The sequence below is a fragment of the Manduca sexta genome, chromosome 21 (genome assembly GCF_014839805.1).
Source record: "Manduca sexta isolate Smith_Timp_Sample1 chromosome 21, JHU_Msex_v1.0, whole genome shotgun sequence".
In the NCBI taxonomy this organism is placed as follows: Eukaryota; Metazoa; Arthropoda; class Insecta; order Lepidoptera; family Sphingidae; genus Manduca; species Manduca sexta.
In genome coordinates, this window is record NC_051135.1 from 2722936 (window position 1) to 2744803 (window position 21868).

Sequence of the window (21868 nt, forward strand, 5' to 3'; positions counted from 1 at the left end):
TCATTATTAAGTCTTTGTCCTTTTTTACCAATTTACGTAGTCGTGTTCAATAGTGTTGTGCTGCATATTCTGTCGATAACATAGATGTTGGTATATTGTAGTTTACTATTTTGCATAAATTGCCTTTTACTTTCAATATACGGTGGTGTAGTGGTAAAAGCCACTTGGAAACCGTGCGCGAAGGCTGGGGTCGAGGAAACTATCTGATTTTCATAGTGTGTTTCATACAATGTGTTTCATTGCAGATTCCCCACAGATGATGCTATGAGGCAAAAATGGATCGTTGCCATAGCTCGTCCCAATTGACATTGGAAAAAACAGCACCGTGTTTGCTCTAAGCATTTCGACAAAGTTTTATTAACATTGAAATAAGATATCAAACATATGTGACATGAATAATACCGCTGTGTTTTAATTTTACTGTCCCATTTTAGTAATCACACCTCTTGAGTATCTTTTAATGCCTAAGAAAGTCAAAAAAGAACAGAAGGCGTACTGGCTTTCTCCTAGACGTAATTCCGGCCGATTTCTTGTTTGTTACTTACAGCGATGTCCATTCCTTCCGAAATTTCTAAAATTTTCTTAATTTAATAATCTAAATGCTAAACCATTTTTATGTTTAGTAAATGACGTTTCGGAAGGCATGGAAACTGCTGTAAATAGCAAATGAAAATTGGACAAAATTTAGCTCGAAGAACGCCGGTAGTTGTAGTTTGTTGTAATTTAACAGCTTTTTACCGAGTGCTTTTATACACCCAGACTTTTTTTGGTACTTGAATACCAAATCAGGGTTTTGATATCTTTTTTTAGCCTTTATCTAAAATAGCAATTTGCAACGGTTTGTAGTTGACTGACCGAAAAGTGTTTATTTTAGCAGGTCTGTGAATTTACCATAGCCGATAGATAAAGCATTTATCGATATCGATAAGATGTCAGAAGGGATCGCAACACATAAAAATTTCTTGCTGTCTAAGACAGAGTACACTCAAATGTCATAGTGTTACCTACTTCTATGCTTGTCATTGTTCTGAGATCAAAACAGTATAATGCTCTTTGTTTGGCTCTTTGCCTCAACGTCATTTCATGAAATTGACATGCCATTGTAAAAGTATTTTATCATGTATTAATATTTTCACGCAAAAATAATTATAATATATATTTTCCCATCTCCTATTAATGCGTTATCTAGATATTTGAAAATGTCTATTTTCGATCGATTGCCTACAGTTAAAAAGTGCTGCTTTTGCCTTAATCTCAAGTGTGGTACTATATGCGTGGCTGTATGCGGTATGGTAAATATTTAATTTATACTAAATATTATACTAATGCCCTTTAACGAATTCGAAAAAACAATCCAATAAATTATAATATCGAAAGCAAAAGCTTAGATCTAAAAACTTTCAAACTATGTACAGTCCTAAGAAAATACAAAGTTACCTTGTTTTTTATTTACTAGTGTTTACCCACAAATCCAGCAGCGCAAGAATATCTTTGCAATATGTAGCGTACATCAGGTTTTCAGCTCCCTCCTTAAACCTCAGTCTTGCGACAACAAACATGCAGATTACAGGCATATGTTTGCATTAATTATGTACATTATTTATATATAGATAGAGTTTAAATTATTCATTCAGTTATCTTTGCACTTATTTCTATTGATTTCCAGTTTCAACTATTCTGCAGCATATTACTAACAGTTCATAATCGTAGCCGCAATTGTGAAAGTCAGTTTGAGAAGATCATACACATCGTGGCGATTGTGCTTGTAATATTAGACGTTGTATTATGTATACTAAGCATTGGTCTAATAATTGGAATTATAAAGGTTTGTATGATTTATTTCTTAGGCGTCGCACAGATACTGTCAACTTGTCGAGAAACATTACTGCGAAATTGTTTACTCCAGAAACTCATGTGAATGCGTCTGTGCGGAGCCTTTAATTAAATAACAAATATTAACGTAATTTTATTTTCAGAAAATGCCACAAACAGCGACATTGTGGATGTATTCAGTGTGCTTATCAATAATAGGGATGCTTGTGATGGCCTCTTTATTACTAATTGCTGGATTTAGTAGAAAGCAATGCCTCATATTGATTACGGACAGTATATCCACTTTCGTGACATGTTTAAGTAAGTATTTATTAACTTGTAAATTAAGAAATAGAGAGAGTTAACTTCATTTATTCATGTCTTATTCAAATTATTATCTCACATTATAAAATCTGACACAAGCAAGAAAATTAATGCAAGTGAGAAAATTTCAATTTATTAAACACCTAATATTTATGTAGTTTTTTTAAGTATGTACAATAATTATTATTCTAAATAATGGCGACAAGTGGGGACATGGGGGACTGTGTGTAGAATTAACTTGAAACTTGTTTCTTTCAGTTTGGATTTATTTTCTCTTAGTAGTGCGGAGTTACTACCCAAGCATGGTACAGTAAACATCCAAGATACGAAAATAAATTAATTAACAATTTTTTATTTTTATTTGTATAAATATAATATCAATACCCTACATCATTTGTTTTATTTATAGTTACATAGAGTTCTATAAAAAATAGATCTCAATTCGAATAGTAGTCTTTGATGGAAAATTTAAATATATTTTTACCATCCTTATTCTCTATCCCGCACGTTATTTTAACAGTGCGTAACAAGCACGAAACACAACGCATCATGTTTAGGACTATAGAAATTTGGCTTACAGAATACCATTCCACACACATTTCTCGAAGATAACATGACACGGCCGCGTTACGCGTTTACACTACCATACAGAATAAGGGCCCAGGACTTTGAATTTCAAACGCAGATTACAAAGCACTACGTGACACTGCCCTACGCTCGTCCCATTGTGACATTAGATGTTATGTTCATTGTTCATATCACACCCAGTGATATTACGCCTCAGTTATAATCAGTAAACGTATTCTATGTACGTATGGCACAAGAGATACGAAGCCGAAGTAGAATTAAAAATTAAATACCTACCATCTAATTAATAATAGTGACTTCTTCCTACTATTATAAATAAACAACGATAAAATTTATTGTCCACTAAAATTGTTTTATGCTACTTAAAATTTTAAATTAATACACAAAATTGTTTTATTTTAAGAAATAAATTTATATTATAATTTATAACCGGAATAAAGAATAATTAGGATAAAAAAAATTAAATTGAACAAATCCACGTCGAAAATATTTTCTTTGTCGCATGGTCTAAGTATTTTGTACACAGACAAATAATTATTTATGATAGTAGGTACCTACGCCAACAAATTAGATTGGATGATAGTACTCTTTGGTAAAATCATCAAGGCATTTGTCATTGTCATGAAAGATTTATGGAAATAATATATGGAAATTATTATTTGAATAGATTATATAACAATGTCTTTAATTGATAAATTGCCAACTGTAGAAAATGTTGTCTCTGCATTAATCTAAAATGTGGTACTATTTTAATAGCCATATTAGGAATGGTGAGTACAGAAAACTTTAATTTTAGATGTGGAACATAAATCAAGCTGTACCTATCTATACGTTACATTTTCGAATAAACAGAGGCATTTATTATTAAAATAAATTTGACAATTTCGTTAGCGTAGTTGTATTACAGTACAAATGCAGTGCTGAATTTTTGAGTTTGATTCCCACTTCGGGCAGTGATATTGGGTTTTTCTAATCAGTATCAGTTTGGAGTTTGGAATTGGTGCCCGATATGGCGATAGGCTCGCCTCCTATCACATCACGGGACGAAATTGACACGGCGGAGAGTGGGTGCATTATTTCCGTGCGTTGCGAACTCTGCCTTAACGATTCGGGGTTAAAAGGCGTGAGAGTGTGTAAATATATATCCAATTTGTCTAAACGATTATTGTATTTTTTTCACAAAGGCCATATAAAAATGTAATTAAAAATTTAAAGAAACACAAAATTTATTCAGTATGTGTGGGACTATACAATATATTAGGTACACTGGGTATGAGACAAATGTTCCTACTGCTACGAGTTGTATTATAACACGTAGAATTATAAATAATTTGCACAAATAATTAAATTGTAATCGGCCGATGTCTGTATATTAAAGATATTGAAGAAAACCTATTATGAGAGGTCTTTATCAGAGCAGCAGTAACGAAAAATATATTTTAAAAAATTTCAATGTTTTTTTCATCGCTAGAGATTTAACTTAAAATATAGGTCCCATCTTATCCCGGGAAAATATAAACTGAGACTTTTATCCTAAAAAAACTTTTCCACGTAGGCGTTGTCTCGAACAACAACTAGCCGAAAATAAAATTAAAAGATGGTATTTATATAAATCTGATTCAATTTTAATTTTATTTAGCCTGTGTTTTTCTCTGCAGTTCAGTGTCGGCATCGGAGCGGCGCGGTTACTCACACACGACTGTCTCGCGGCCGAGCGTGGCACGTTGGCAAACGTGATAAAAATATATGCCTATGCCGTAGCCGTGGTGCAAATTTTATTACTAATCACCAGCATTATATTAATTATAGGCGTCATCATAGTGAGTAATGAAATAATCGTAGACTAGAAATGCTTGGGCCATATACCTCACTGTAAACTTATTTTTCAGTCGGCCCACTCGACTGGGAGCTCAGTGTCTGGCAGCTTTGTTGCCGAGTTTTTACGCTGAATAACTTTACTAAACAATGAATGCGACCACGTTTTCTAGATCTTCCAAATACCTTTCTTTCACAAAAAATAATTAAGCCAAACTTTAATATTTGACGTGGCTTAACGATATATTGAGGCACAATGTGATTCCAATAAAAGAAGCATGTCAGTATTTTGATCATCAATTAACAGCGTAATTTTATTGAACTTCCTTAGAGGCAAATTATTTTGAAACTTTGCTAATTATTTACATTTTTTAAAGTGTTTGCACATATGATATACAGGGAGCTTAATGCCATTGGCATTCTCTCCCAGTCAACCTTAACGTGGTGCAGAGATAAATGGAGACAGGTGTATAATAAAAAAATATAATAACAATAATAATTAAATAAAATAAATTTATATGTACTTATATATTAATAAATATATACGTAACCATATAAATAAATACACTAATAAGGCTTACGAGGAGAGCTGGCTCTTCAGCTTACAATAACAGCCGATCTCTTATTATATTAAAGCTATTGTTACATGTAATTTCATAAACAATTATTATGTTTGTACAGGGTAACCGGACTACGGCAACATGGTTCATATATGCTGGTTTCGCCGCTATTATTGTTTTAGTGATTGGAGTTATTCTTTTGATCGTCAATAGATTAGTTAGCAGTCTCTGCCCATTACCGCTCATAGAAATAATTTCTTCTATAGTGACGTGTTTAGGTGAGTATCATATTATAGCACACTGTTTAAATAAATATATAAAGTAAGTGCTATCTTAAGTGATAGATCTACGATGTACGAGGTATTTTCGTCCTCATAAATGACACTGCAAGACTGGGGTTTTGTATCAGAATTCTACCAGATGTATGGCAATAGCATCCTATCGTCTCTTTCACAAAAATGTAGGTAATAATGTTCTTACAGGAAATAAAGAGATATCGGTACTCTTATATTACACAAACAACTCAAGTGTAACTTATAACGAGTTTTTTTAAATTGATTTGCGTGTTTGTAAAAAAAAATGTTTTATAATTATTCAATATATTACTACAATATGCTGTAAAATTATTATAATGTCATGTTAATGAAACCCATTTTATATACTTTTAAACTCTAACTTTTCATTTATTTTCAGTTTGGATATATTTTATAGCCGTAGTGAAAAGTTACCAATCAGAAATGTAGCCAGAGGAACGAACATTATTTGAGTTCATATTTTAATAATAGATTTATTAAAGTGTTTATTAAACCAATAAGTACGTAAGTTTGTTTCATTTATTATATTATATTAAATCGTGTATTTATAGAATGCGAATGTAAACACACCTACAATAACATAGTTTTATTAATTCACCAAAAACAATTAATGTAGAGACAGTTTGGAGGTAAATATTTTCATTTTATCCACAGTGTCAACCCTAGCCTTTAATATCGGTACAAATGCGGCGATATACGTCAACGGGGCAAAGATATTACTCGACGGTATCTTGGAAATGTTAATTAAAGGGGTCCCGTAGTTTCGGTCAAAGCATCCGCCCCTACTCATTAAGCCAAAATCCAGGCATCAGCATAAATGTCACTCGGAGAGGAGGTTTTAATTATCGCCCGCGCCCGACCCACCGGCGAGTCGATCTCGTAAAAGGGTTTACATTAGATATCCCATTATGTATCCCTAATCATGTGCCTTCGTTTAAAATGTGTTTGAATTGAGCCTTATGTATATTGGACGAAGATCCGCTATGTAGGTGTATTAGGTGTATAGCTTTGAAGAGCTGTTGAAATTAATAACAAATCCGTGTGTAATTTGTTGTTAAATATAATAAATAAGGATATATTATGATAACTTTTTGATTAATTAAAGGTCATAGACGTAACTGTAAAAAGTTATTCAGCTATAGAAACCAAAAGTTTAGAGATAACAGGTTTTCTAAAATATCATTTCTAAATTATGAGTTTTTAACAATATCATTCGTATTAAATAGCGTTCAATGATGATCAAAACATACGTATTTTTATATTTCAACATTCAAGAACCTTCTTCTAAATACATGGTTTAGCAATTTTCAGAAAAATATATGTCACGTCGCGATCCCAAGCGGAACGTAAAAGAAAACTATATAAAAGTAAAAAGAAAGTTCCCTCGGACGGCGTTCCTGTCTCCGTCGGTTTTATTACTGGAAGCACGTGACACGAACAGCGATCTCGCTTTTGGAATCTCAAAGGAATATAGTTCTGTTTTACATTACAGAATATACAAAGAGTTATATTTAAAGCCCTGGGAAGGACATAGCCTACTTTTTATATACTTGGCGGGAAAATATAAAACTTCTATCTTGAATAAAACTCTTTCACAAGTGAGAAATTGTATTTTACGTAACACAATATATAAAGCAATTTAATTTCCTACTTTACTTGAGACCCTTAGCTATGTTCACCCTACTATAAATTTCAATAACGTTATAACGTTAGTAGGTATATATACCTCGACCTTATTTTACTGTAAATCTATTGAATTTATATCAATCTCTGATCGCCTTTGTTTTAATGGCGAATTTCTTTAATCCCCTTTTTAGAGCTCATTTCATGAAAGTCAATATTAAAGTAGTTTGGTTTAATTATAAAAGATGTATCGTCATGGTTTTAGATTGACATTCACAGCAGAAACAATCGTTGTATGCCTAACATACCTTTAACGAAAATTATATTATTATCATTACGCTAACGTTATAAAATACATTATTTGTTTTTATGAAAAATATATAATTAATTTGTTTCTATAATGTTTTGAATAAGTACAACGGCTTTTACCAATACCTATGTTATATTGCCATTGCTCCTTGGCGGTTTGTAATAGCATGATTACTTTTTATAACAAAATAAATTTAAATTGTTATTGACTGTGATCGCTTTACAAAATAATTAATAGGTGTAATTTACGTATTGTAAGGTTATTTTTATTACGCTGTTAGCTATTGTATTCAGTTCCAATTTAATTTATTATATATTATGAGTTATAATCGGTTTTTGTATTGTTGTATATCAACAATTATAATATTATAATTAATCACTTTATATCAAACAATTTTATAGCGCAGTTCTTCTTATGCTAATTAGTATGCCTAATGCATATTAATGTATGTACAAATAGCTATAAAATCATCATAAATATACGTTTACCATATCATCGTCATCATAATAAAACTTGAAGAAAACGGACACCTTATTCTAATGGGATTGTGGGTATAAAAATTTCATTTTATTGTTACATAGTTTTAATAAAACTAATACGTAACTAATATTATGTATATTCATTTGATTATTGTAGTTTCATTCATACAATTTACCACTGTAAATAAAGTTCGCTATACCAATCCAAAATCAACTCTGAAATACATAGTGACTTTAATTACACGATTTCGATCGACATTTACACTCATTACTCAAACAAAAGATAACATTACAGTAAACAAAACAAGAATCTAAATTCCAAATGACACAGTTTGGAAGGCACGCGGCGTATACAGTAATGTTATGCATAACAAAGCGGGAGGATGGGGACAAAGGTCCCGACGTCCCTCGGGCGTTATTCATAACCGACATAAAAGGGACACCCTCTTTGTGATATAAGAAAACATTTTAGTTGTAAAAAGATGCTATCTGTTCGCGTACTAAGGAATATAATGCTTTGTTAGCGGAGTCGCTAGGTATAGTTTAGGACGGTAACTTTATGTTTACAGATATCAATCAAGTTAGTTCCACTATCTGCCTGCGTTAATACGAGATTAAAGTGTATCAAACTAAGCATTTCTTTCATTAAATAAACGCTACTCGCTGAATATAATTAATAATGATCATATAGAAATATATAATTTCTTTGTTAAATATGCTCCCAAATAAATTGTAAGCAAAATATTGCTATATTTATTGTCTAATATGTAGCCTAGCCTGAGTATGTTAGTGGCGTAACACACAGGTAAATAAAGATTGAGAATCAAGCTTTAAGCATAAGCTTTTATCTCTAAGTCCAGTCCCGAGTCGTTTGGTTCATTTCGAAGAACTTTAGAGTACTCCAGTGAACTGATTTTGTTCTTAAATTGTAGCATATTATTATTTATTTAATTGTGTTAAGTACTAACCACGGCGGAAGTCAAATTAAATGTCAACCCTATAGAGCGGAAGTAACCGGAATGTTTTGTTTCTTGAAAGTTGAAAAAATAGTGCTCTTAAATTTATTTGTAGGCACACAATAATTAAGATAATCTTCTGAAAATATTAGCAAATACGATTTTTATTTTAGCGGATTAAGACTATTATATTTCATATCATTATGAATGTGGCTTGAGGTAGAAAATAGAGAAAACCAACTTATTTGTTTAAATTTAAATCTTTAATACCAATTTATAAATAATTAGCTATAGCTCGTCCAGTAATATATTTTATAAGTTAACAATACACATGATAATTGGTAATTTGAGAAACTCAACATATACTACATTTAATATTATTTTTACGCTACTACCAGGTAACAAATGATAACTGGAAGAACCCTGAGATTAAAAGTGTTTGTACACTACATAACAGGTATATAAGGTGACAGATTTCTATGTATAAAAAAATTATCACTTGTTATACAAAAGTAAAGCGGGATTTGGAAAAACACATCGCCGCCGGAAAACTCCCGACGGAACAAATTCATCCATTGCTTTTATATTATGTTTTAGTAGTGATTTTAGTATTAAACCTTATGTGTTAATACTCATATTACAATCAACATATTAAAATATATCTTACAATAGTATGATTGAAACATAGGAAGTACCTAACTTCGCTATACATGTTGCACAAAATTATTAAGGTAAGTAAACTATTCGGTCTAAATATTGCGTCAGACATAATTAAACGATAATTAATATGTTTAGTAATTACTAACCATTAGATATTCTACTCTAACATTCCCAAATAGGGAAAAACAGGAAGTTTTTCCCGATTACATCTATATGGACGCTGCAATGGCTGAACAGCGCCATCTCTACCATTATACGGTAAAAGGTAAATCCTAAAGCGCATGCGTCAACAAAAATGGCCGCCGATCAATACGTCCCACCACCACCCTGACTCATCCCCGTGACCTTTGATATCCTTTAATTTAAGCAAAAACACGCCTTATATCAAGGCGGTAAGAACGTAGTTTTGTCGGTTGGTAGATAAATCTTGTCCCTATCTTTTGTTTGTGAGGTGGGTAGGGAAAGTATGGCTTCCGTCGTAGTTATAGATATCTAATAGATACCTAGATACGTACGCTACGTATACCGTACACAACTAATTTCCGTTGGCATGCTCAGATCGATATTCGAATAGTAAAGCACTGTTTTGCAATACGTATTATAGAGTTATAAAATGAATTATGGTAGTATGGATACCGACTTAGGATATTTAGAAAAATAAGTTGTAGCTACAGGACTCTTTAATTTAAGACAATGTTTTATATATTAATAAAATGGAATTAAGCTTTTAATGATTGGTATTCTTATTACATGAGTAAATCATATGATAAATAAGATGGAAAATACGAAGCAGGTATGACTTAAAAATTAAAAAAATATTCTAATCAAATAGAATATTGGAATGTTGTTAATTTGTTATTTCAAATTACATAAGCAATGGTAACAACGTAAAATGGTCTTGAGGAGGATGAAAGAGTGTGTCCGCTCTAGGAATAAGGGGACTCCTTTCTCTCCTTCATGCCGTTTTCCTACGTCGTTTTTTACTGGTGGTAAGTCCCTCATATATAAAGGGTTGTTTGGGTAGATACAACCAGAATGTCTATTTCTGTCACCAAGCAGCAGTATGTATGTACTTACTATGCACTGTTGTATTTCGGTTTGAAAGATATAGTAGCCAGCGTAATTACTGGACACTATGAGACTTGAAATCTTATGTCGTGGTAACGAGCGCAAAAAAAGCGACGATAGCCCAGTTGGGTGTGGAATGGATTGCTGAGACGAATTTTATGCAGGTTCAAAACCCAAGACCATAGACACAATACAACTTTGTCGTTTCTAAACTTATAATATGTGTATTCTTTGTGAATTATCGCTTGCTTTAACGGTAAGGAAAACATCGTGAGGAAACCTACATATCTAAGAAGTTGTCGATTGGAATATTAAGGGTGTGTAAAGTCTACCAATCTAAACTAGCCTAGCGTGGTAGACAAGGGCCTAATCCCTCTCAGGAATAAAGAAGACCCGTGCCTAGCAGTGAGACAATATATAATACAAGATCAATATTATTACTATTATTTTACGAGCCAAAAGAAATTCCACGCAGTAGGTACTTTGTAATTCAAAGTTCTGTATGATGTTGCATTGTTTATGGCTGGTCATATCGCTTACCATTAGATAAACAAAATGCGTCATTAACTACAATAGAAAAATATATTTCGTTGGCAGGGCGCAAAGGAACCTTGCTATTGATTGCAACAGTCGCGTATCGTAATATGTAAGACCGACATAATATTGCTTAATATAATTATAGTATGAGCATAATAATGCTACTTACAATCTGATGTGGTTCATAATATCCACAAAACACAAGATGTGGGATCAGGCCTTCATATAGGTAACTAACTACCTATATTCTTGTATTGATGCAACATCTACTATGAATTTAAAATCAGTGAAGATAGATAAGCTTAAGTGGTATATTAGTTTTTGTGACATCCATCTCATAATGGACATTGCAATGTAGTTTTAATGCTATTAAATTTAAGGTATAAAGTCGAATAGCTAAGTCTAAAATATTATTACGTCAATAATTACGTAAGTAGGTATATTATATTATACTTAATATAATGATTTAGTTATGTAGAAAGGACCGGCTTGATAAAAAATAAGGACCATCTAAGTACCTGCTTCACCGTCTTATTACCTGTTAAAAATAGGTACAAAAAGTGTGACAGATATCTAATAATTAGGGGCTTTGATTTAGAGATTTAAATGTGCTCTATTTTTTAACTTTAGGTTGAAATTCATTGTCACTTCTAATTTAGGTGAGATAGTCTATTCATAAACATAATGATCACTTAAATAATGCATCCTAATTAATTGTACGTTGAAAAGAAATACCCGTGCCAAATATATCCACATACTACCCAAAACTGCAACTGCAACCTCATATTACTAAAGCCCGCTTTTGTCAAAATCCACTAACTCAACGTTTTGTTGGAAGATGCGATAGTCAACGATTTTACTGAAAAGGTCAAAGGTAAAAGATCCTGTTATAAATCGATTGGAGGCACTAGAACCGGACCGTTCTTTCTTCCTGGCTGATTAAAACCAGAAAGAACCAGTATTTCTTTGCTTTGCCACATTGCTTTATCACGAACGAAGGAATGATTTAAATATTCGAAATTGATTCACTTATTACCAAAACACCAATTAACAAAAATAAAAATATTTAATGTTATGCCGACATAAGCTCCATATAAATATTTATAACCAGCTTCTTATTCCTTATTTGATTAAAACACTTCGTTAGAAGCACTAAAGAAATTACGAAATACTATTATTCCAAGAGAAGAAAAAATATAAATGCACTGTAGCGCACTCTAGGAATCTATGTGATGAATTAAATTGTGTGTGTGACATCTAAGTAAGGGATCGTAGGGTTTTTGTCAACTGATAGACTATATGCTTCTGAATAGGGTTCGCTTTTAAATAATTGTAACAAAATTAATCAAAAAATTGAGAGTGTCACATTCTACAATTATTTTATTATTATTAATTAATATAAATATTATATCCTCTCAGAGGCTAATTTTGAGCAAAAACCTTAAACTGTGTCCACATCTAAACAACACTTAATTAAAATCGTTCTGAGGAAAATCATATTTTTTCTTTCTCAACATACATACGAGGTGAATAATTAAACTTCTTATTCATGGAAATGTTTATAAATTTTTGTTTATATCTCATTATTAAAAAATAAGCTCTAAAATGTTTTCCTTTTCTGTACAACGCCCTCTATTGGTGTGATGTTGAATTACGCTGTCTTTTGATAGAGAATTTGTAACCGCTTATGGCGACATCTGTTGAAACCATCCCGAAATACTTCACTATGTTACAAGGAAGCTTTTAACAAATTCACCCTTTAAAATGTCAAATACGGAACTCAATAATATTCTGTTATTAGATGCAATAGAGAGATGTCTACAACGAATTTAAATAAGACACATGAATAAAATTATTTTTACAAACACCTATTTATTTTTCTTTTAAATAATTCATTTATTAGATACCTACCTAAATACAGTAAAAATTAAAATAATAATTATTTTGTAGAACACTTCTTTTTTAATATAACAATAAATAAATGTTAATACATTCAGATAATTCTAAATTAATGATTAATTGTACCTAAGTACATCATTATAGAAATTATTCATTATAACTATAGCACAAATATCTTTTAACCTGACATTCTGCGTTGCTAAGCAACCAGCGAAAGCTCAAAAATGGAATGTCGGGAACGAGTCGAATTCGTATTGGTCCATTTCGGCGCCATTTGCCAAAGGGCAGGGCTTTTTTAAGCCACGCCCACAGTAACCACCCAAATACAAGCCGCCCATACCTTCTGCCATCTTTGCGGCTGTCAACTTCATTTTAGGGTGGAGCTTAAAATGTAATCCGGCGAAGTTAAATAAGTTAAACTTTGAGAGTGTTCTTTATGATTTTGTGTATCATCCTAAAAAGTAGGGTAATAGTACCTTTTCACCTTCATTCGTCAGCTTGTCTGCCATGTTGGTGAGAGGCAGTTCATTGTAGAATATGATTACATTTGGAATTCGTGAATGAGGGCAAACCGCTTCTCCCCACGCAAGTTGTGTTGTGGAGTTGTAGGTATTTACGAGGTATTTTACCACAATCAGGTAGGTACGAAACAAAGTATTTTTAAATACTGAAATATACAGGGTAAAATGTAAAATTCGATAATTTAAATGCTTAATAATAAAATACTTAAAGGTATTTATACCCATACCTACTTGCCTTAAATATTTATAAATCTACACTAATAAATAAATATTCATTAAGAACGTTTTTTAGTCCAAGATTTGAAAATTAAAAAATATTAATAAACAATTATTTAATTAAATTATTTAAAAAACGTACCAAGCTAGGTCTATGGATATGTTGCAGGTAAGTTACGATATACTCATACGTAGTTCGCGTTAGGTAAGCGTATATTATTTATGTATAAAGAAATATTTGTAATATAGGTATAGGTACCTAATGAAAAAAAAATCGATTAATCGGAAATAAAACGGTAAAAATTTACGTATGCAAACGATAGGATAACTAGCTGCCATATGTACGAAAGACAAGGAATCTAACCTCCGTACGTATTATTACTTTGATAATTATTTATAAAATATAAATAATTGAAGACTAATCTAACCAGTAACGTGTATCTACACTAAATACAATGGTATTAAAACAAAATTACAAAACAAGACTAAACTAGCACACATACAATAAAACGAAAGCCAATAATTTGTAAGAACACGTAACAACTACAATTTTACTATCCATTTGTAACCGTTTACGAGAAATAACCAACTTTTAGAGCCGTGCGTTCGATTTATCGACTCAAAAGTTCATAACGTTAAGAATTATTGGCCATTTGGAGCGTTGAGTCTGCTGCGCTCTACGATAAATAGCTAAGCTCTTACAAATACAGATATCGGTGAAAGTTGTAAAGATTCTCAAAATGTTTTATGTTATTCATGCGTCTATTTTGTATGTTGTTACTGTGTATGAAAATTTATTTTTGTGAGTTTGAAGTGGGTATTTTAACTGGTCATAGTGACACCCTGCATCTGTTGCTAAGTGGAGTCCAGATAGAATGTCAACTAACAAAAGATAGCCCTCACGCGTCGACACAACTATGCCGGTCCTTTCAACCGAATATACACAGGCTGATCCTGGTACGCGACGCACGTGGTACACTATGAGGGATTTAGCACCTTGTGTGTGATACAGTCGCTACCCAAGCGGATACAAATATCCTACCACAGTGATTTCAATAAGAAAATAATTATGACACGTACTTCAGCATCCTACAGGTCTACGTCTTTAAAGAAAGAAAAGTTTAATGTTTATAAACATTATCTACTTTCAATAACCTTTGCCGCGGTTAATGTAATTGGCTTTATCGTGATTTGCAAAGTTTAACACAATAAGTATTGCTTTCCTTGAAATGGTCAAAAAATATCGCAAAGACTAATAAGGAATCCCGTGTTGTCGGATAAAGTAGACTACCACTGTTAAACAATTCCTGTATGACGCCGCATATTGCAGCGTCCAATTAAAATCAAACAACTTTTAACTTTTTGGTCTTCTCTCTTTGAACCTTTAAGATTTATTGTTACTGACATAGGAAATAAACTAATAGGTGAGAAAGCTTATGCTAAATGTCATCTGTAATTAGGTGCACTCAGTTATTGTCAAACATAAAAGCGCTAATGGTAGAGTCATTGTAGATGCGTTATCTCCAAGAACCTATATTGATTAGTTAGTACCTAATTGTTATCAGATAATGTGAATAAAACGATTTTAATCGGCTATTAAAATGAATTTTAAAGGAGCATGCAGAGGCGCAACCAGGGTATCCACTTTTTTCCAAATGTGTTTCGTCCCGTAGTGTGTAGGGGGCGAGCCTATTGCCATATCGGACACAAATCTCAGACTTCGGGCTGATACTGAACAATTGAGTAACACATTAACCTCGTAACGTTAGATGGTACTTAAACTTCAAATAGTCACAATTTTCGTGTCTGTACTCTACAAATACCTATATTTAAATCTGCTAATGTTAAGTGCCAATTAAATTGATTGTAAGCCATATGAACTAAGCTTGTTAATATGGATCAGATATTTGAGAAAATAACAAAAATCAAAATACAGGTATGTAACGTCAGTTATTGTTAATACTATATTGAAGACTATACTCACAATAAACGCATTAAACATGCATATTAAACCTAAATAAATTAAATGGGAAGTAAACACATGTATCCGAACACACAGACACTGGTAAACGCACACAAATAGGTACGCTACCGCGTCGACTCAGTTAATTTCCCGCTTAGTTAACTTTACTACCGACCACTGATTGGATATTGATTAGAATCCGCCGTTTCACTACTTTAAATGTCGATTCTTTCCCGAAATAACACCGTACACTACACATTTACACTCACTACGCGATTGTAATTACCTTGGCGGTGCTTTATTACCTATGTTGATTAAATAAAACATACCATAAAATGGTTTTAAATCGAAATGTACACCCAAAGGTGTATCAATAAAATTAAAACACGTCAATGACTAATACAATGTAGTATTTGATTTATTTAGGGCTCCACTATTATTAATTGTAAATTTCGAACAACCTCACTTTTCATAAATACTCAGGGGAAGGAATAATTTATCAATTAGCCTTTTATTCATTTCTTTAAATTTATTAAACCAACCATAGCACCTAGGGCAAAGGACAGAATTTTATTCAGCAGATTGTGATTCCTTACCACCAAGTTATTCATTTGACCTCCTACTATGAAAAGAAAACGTAGCAAGTTATTACTAACTAGCAATGGCGAAAGGTGACATTTTCCGAAAGAGAACCTGACACAACATATACGTACTAATGCGGTCTGCAAATCGTTCTAATGGTAATTAGATTCTACGTTAATCCTACACAGAAGGGAAGCCGGTAGGAATCGAGTTATATAGATCCTTCGCCACTGCTAACTAGATAGTACCTGCGGCTTCAGCCACGTGAAAAAGATTTCCATGATAAGTACTTTCACGGATTCTATAGCCCTATAGTAATGTAGCTACATTACTCCTAATAGGAAGCTTCCTATTAATGAAAGGAAATCCTGAAATTAGCGCGTTCAAACAAACAAATTGTTCAACTCTATATATTAGTATAAATTTAAACTGAAAATACAAACTACCTTCTGCTAATATTCGCTATAAATTTACAATAGTGTGAACATACTACATCACACAATTTCTCTAATAAACGTGTGAGCCATTAACACGTTATATTAAAATTAGTCATATTTACATTCGATGTAAGCTACTGATTATAAAATAACCGCGGTCACGGGGCATGTATGTAAAGATTTATGATTGTGAGAATTACTTGACACTGTTTTTAGTTTTGTATCACAAATACAGTTTCTTTTATAAAATTAATTTGAATTACGTTAGTTTTCTTGTAATATTTCTTAATTAGTTAAATAATGTATTAATTAAGGCATGTTCATACTTTGACGGAAAAAAAACTTTATATTCTTATACCAAATACTTTCTCGATGCTTGACGAAACCTGATGATAGATAAACGTATAGTGACAATATCTCATCGCAAAAACATTAAGTACTCTTTCACTAGAACAACTGTCGAAGGACTCAACCATGATTCAAAATATTGAAAACATAAAAAACCTAATGGGGATGGTTTCTCAAAGTACTCTTGACTCGATCAAAATATTGTTTGTTGTGTTATAGTTACATGACATGCCAATAAAAACAAATGAACTCATATCGTAAACTTTCAGCCGTTGCTATAAATTAAAGTCAAACTAAAATCAACAAAATTCCGAGTTACTTCATACAAGTAACTACAGTAGTTATACAAACGCTCTATCAAAACGCCTATAAACATTCATATGTAAAACTGCTACAATAATAACAAATCGTAAACTACACGAACTTATAAATGACGTTTAAAAATTGACCTCCCATCAGAATCGCTTTACAACCTTCATTGCGCAAGAGGGATTTCTCGTTCCTAATCCACTACTTGGGTGTCTAGTTTTATGTCGGACGATACAAAGTGCAATAAACTACACGTCTCTCAGTCCACTCGTATCTGAAGAATGTTTTAAACGAAAACGACACTTATATTTATAGATGTAGAGGTTATTATGGTGTCAAAAGAACGATTGCTGCTGGCTAAAGATGGAGCCGCGCACGTGGGTGAATCAACGCCCGGCCATTATGACTTTACGGCCAGTGTCATTCATTTAGCGAACGTCGTATGACAGATGGATTAAAAACAACATCCTCTATAATTAGAATGAAGATTTTTCATTTCTTCCTTAGTCTAATTTCATAGAAATTTGATTGTACGTCTATAACACCTTGCACTCACAAAAAAAATGAAATTATTGCCAGTTAAGACGGCATCATTATCAAGAAAAACATATAAATTATGATGCGGGCTTAACTGGTATCATTATTCATTTGTTTTTCTTTTAATCGCGCTTCGAAACTACTAAATATAAATTTATGTACTTTTAATTCTAACAAAATAAATGTGATTACTGATATTATAACTTCTAACACCACTTCTCTACATATGAAGATACTGCATCAAAATATCTATATGGACGTTTTGTATTTTTTTATAATAACTATTATTTATGGCTATATCGTTTACGAATATAATTGACATGATTTCCTCATTCGGTAACAAGATAGTTCGATTGAACAGTAGCTCTTGGTAGCAAATTGCTTAATAACTCTAACGTACAAATTGAAGATAGCTTACAACGCCCCAGTTAGGAACTAAATTGCTTAATCGACTTTTTCTTCAGACGTAAATTGCAGTGTAGAACAAAGTACAAATCAAATAAAACTGTTTTATGTGATTGTAAAATAATTAAAAGTTTATAACCATAATTATAGGCAAAATTAGTTTCGCTAACTAAACGTAAAAAGGTGCAATTAGTCCAAGAAAGTTCTTCGTTGTTGTTTATATTTTTGAACATGTTATACGGGATCATTTTGATATTGCGTTACTAATACAATTATATTCTCATCTTTTTAAATACATATAACACTTTAAAATAAGTTACTCGAACCGTTGATGTAAAATAAAAAAAATTAAGTTACGAACAAAATATACATCAATAAAAAGGAATTTTAATTTAACACACCATAATGACACTACTTCTATAACGGAAACGTCCTGAGTGGACTAGAATACATCCAATAAGACTGCCCACTATAATTCTAGTTTCAATCAATTGTCGTGATGCCTTATTCATTGATATTTATTTTGGATTATTCAACCCATAAAAAAATATTATTGATAACAAAGGCCAAAAAGAAATTGTTTGTATATAGCTTAACCGGGGAAAAAACTCGCTATGTTGTATTAAAATATGGACCAAATTTCATGTACCTACTGGCAGCATTGAATTTAAAACAAAATGCAAAAATGGCGCCCGCAAAGCAGGTTTTCTTTTACATTCCTGATCAAGCTATAATATATTCTGAGAAGTAAATATATATTGAAAATTTATTTCGTGTATGTTTAATACCGGAAACAACAATTACATCATTCATTATTCCAAATAAATTACTATTTAATTGACTATATATTATTGACTTATAAAATGCACAAACAAATTAATACACAAATGATGTAATTTGCATAAAAAGATTAGGCGCTACAGTTTATGTATATTATGTCAATAACACTATACCAGTTAGCATTACCTATTTCGTATTAACAGTTTATGATTGTAAATACTAATAATAATGTAACACAAAACGTTACTGCAGGCCTATGTTAACAAAAATGTTGAACTGCGAGTTATTTAATTGCATAATTTTATAAGTTCAACTAAATAGTTCAAAATAAATGGATTATTATTAATAGAAAGTCACTTAGTATTGAGAAAGAAGAAATCTACAATTATTTAGTATATGCATTATTTATAATATTTTTTTATTTCATAACTTAGTTTATGAGGATATTAAGTACTTATATCGACAATAATCAAAAGATTTTTTTAACTAATTACTACGTAGATTAAAATCAACATATTGAAACCATACTTATTGATTATTAAATTATTATAAAATTCGTTAGCATCTACCTAGGAACAGGTTTGCGTTAAAACATGGAGGAAAATCTGAAATTATAATAAAGATGTGATATTACATAATATATTGTGATATAAATGTACTACATTTGTAAACAAACAATAAGTTTATGTAACCAATTATTCATTGATTATGTTTCTATAAAACTGACGCAATACATAGAGACTTAATAACGTACAAATATCAGAATATCAAATTATAAGTCATGTTATGTTTAAATATTGCAAAGCTTATAAAAATACCTAAAATGACTGAAGGACATTACTATCATTAATCAAAATTAATTTTTATGTCATTTACGCTGTACGCCGTTATTTAAGTATGAATCTATGTTCTCTTTTATTTGCTATCGCTAATTTTATTTTATGCCGCTCCAGGTTTAGTCGATTGGATTTCATCTTATCCCATGTTAACGGTGATGTGCGTGCATTAGCTTATATAACTATTGTGACTATGTACAAGAAAGACTTGGAAAAAATACAAGAAGTACTGAACAATTGATGACCAAAAAAGAAAAGCCCGGAGTTTCTTTCTGCCTTTCTTCTTCGGGTAGTCATCACTTAGGTAGCTAGTGAAAGGCTGGTGGGTTAGCTAGGCTAGGGCTCATGTCCTCACCGGTGAGGATCGCGACGCGTTACCCTTCTATTTCCCCTACTTGCCAGCCCGAGCTGGTTACTTCGTACTTTTGTACCTAGTCTTTTGTATAAACTTTATCCCTAATTTAAAATCTCCATAGTTATATAAGTGATTTTAATAGTTGTTTAGAAATAATAATTATTCTTATTCTTTGTTTTGACGTATCATAAGTGCAACTTTGTTCGCCTACGTGATAAATAAAGTATTTTTATAATGTAAATGCGCCGTCCGACGGCTCTCATCTAGTCACAAGTCAAAATGTAAATTGATGTGTAGGTAACAACAATACTTATGGTAATTGTAAAAATAAGTATTAGTGATATTTTACATACAGTCTAGTGTTTTAATTTGTTTTATATATTATTGTGAATAAGAGTGTCTATTATTTTGTTACGTTAATAAAACTTAAATTTTTATCATATTTCTGCGATATAAATTTCTTTTCAAATCTATTAGCTTTTAATGGCGCGCTATGCTACACTATCTAATAAACATAGCACTAAGTTAAAGGTTAGCTTTGTCTTATAAGAATATAATTACGCCACGAATTGACTATAAACCATGCATGTTTTAAAATAAATAAAACTTATATATTATTAACCCTTATTAAATATAAGGCTTTGTACAAACCACAGTATCACGTGTGCGTGTGTGTGTGTGACGGATAACAACTAATCGTCAATTAAGAACTGCTCATTGACCTTTGTTCTCGACCTCCAACACAATTAACGCGAATCAGTTCCTACAGTCACCAAAACGTGAGATCACAAAACAATATACAAACAACAAACTCTTTGTTGAAACACAAAAACTTTGTTGAGTCGAAACGAACTAGCACAAACGTGTCGAATTACGGGCAAAGAAACCCAAAGGGTTCCCGGCTCCGTGTCCCGCGCTGTTTGCACCACAAACATCGGCATACGACTGAGCAATTATCACTTACCTGCGACACGCGATCACAGCACTGCACAGATTTATCGTCGATAAACTAGTATCATCACTTTTACTGGTGTAGTAAATTAATTATGTGCACTATTTATGGTTGCGCGCGCGTTTTGTCGTGCGACGGAACGCGGCCAGCCGCGGCGGAGTCGTGCGACGTAGTGTGCGCCTCTGGGCGGGCGGGGCTTGCTCTCAAGTCGCGCGCCTGCCTTCGTCCGAGAAGCGCGCGCCGATTCATCCCTCGCTTAGGTAATCGGACCTCGAGAAATGTATCATCGACCCCCTCGGATCTTTCCTCACTTTTTGTGTAGGTACGTATGTATATAAAGTTGAAGACAGATAAGATGCCCTTCGTAATCCAAAGAAAACGGTGCTTCAAAACGTTTGTGTATTCATATGCGAATAATTATACATATACCTAACTAAATAAAAAGATAATTGTATAGGAATTTTTACCCTGCCTACAATTTATTGACCATTGCTCACTGGCTTGCCGCGTTAATTGGAAAATAAATAATCTTGCGATACGCGGATAGGTAGGGACGTGTAATTCGGCCAAATTGTAGTCGTAAAATCAGTTCCGCTTCTCTTGGCAGCATCGACATTTAACAGTGCATTCACTGCGCCGTTATAAAAGTAACTACAACGGGCACTTATCGCGGTCATCATTA

General features: G+C 32.3%; 3 protein-coding genes across 3 annotated transcripts in view; 2 read left to right on the plus strand and 1 right to left on the minus strand.

Annotated features, from left to right (window-relative positions):
• Positions 1-21354, minus strand: part of LOC115444954 (homeobox protein abdominal-B) — a 94305-nt gene extending 72951 nt beyond the window's left edge. The window contains exon 1 of the mRNA XM_030170975.2: positions 21199-21354. The gene's annotated coding sequence lies outside the window, so the exon portion shown is untranslated. The remainder of the gene's footprint in view (positions 1-21198) is intronic.
• On the plus strand, positions 1044-2450 carry LOC119190076. Its single transcript, XM_037441127.1, has 4 exons — positions 1044-1292; positions 1667-1825; positions 1977-2133; positions 2395-2450. Exons 1-4 carry the CDS (start codon positions 1200-1202, stop codon positions 2448-2450), a joined length of 465 nt encoding a protein of 154 aa, XP_037297024.1. The 5' UTR covers positions 1044-1199.
• LOC115444988 lies at positions 3440-5901 on the plus strand. The gene is made up of 4 exons (XM_030171022.2): positions 3440-3494; positions 4383-4544; positions 5221-5377; positions 5793-5901. Exons 1-4 carry the CDS (start codon positions 3492-3494, stop codon positions 5840-5842), a joined length of 372 nt encoding a protein of 123 aa, XP_030026882.2. The 5' UTR covers positions 3440-3491; the 3' UTR covers positions 5843-5901.
• Positions 21355-21868: the final 514 nt, after the last annotated feature.

Bases quoted from the DNA above. Each gene is read 5' to 3' on its own strand.
- LOC119190076 (XM_037441127.1), top strand. From the start codon at position 1,200: ATGTCTATTTTCGATCGATTGCCTACAGTTAAAAAGTGCTGCTTTTGC. The intron at 1,293-1,666 runs GTAAATATTTAA...ATTGATTTCCAG, and splicing joins GCGTGGCTGTATGCGGTATG to TTTCAACTATTCTGCAGCAT. The intron at 2,134-2,394 runs GTAAGTATTTAT...TGTTTCTTTCAG, and splicing joins CACTTTCGTGACATGTTTAA to TTTGGATTTATTTTCTCTTA.
- LOC115444988 (XM_030171022.2), top strand. The intron at 4,545-5,220 runs GTGAGTAATGAA...ATGTTTGTACAG, and splicing joins TAATTATAGGCGTCATCATA to GGTAACCGGACTACGGCAAC. The intron at 5,378-5,792 runs GTGAGTATCATA...ATTTATTTTCAG, and splicing joins TTCTATAGTGACGTGTTTAG to TTTGGATATATTTTATAGCC.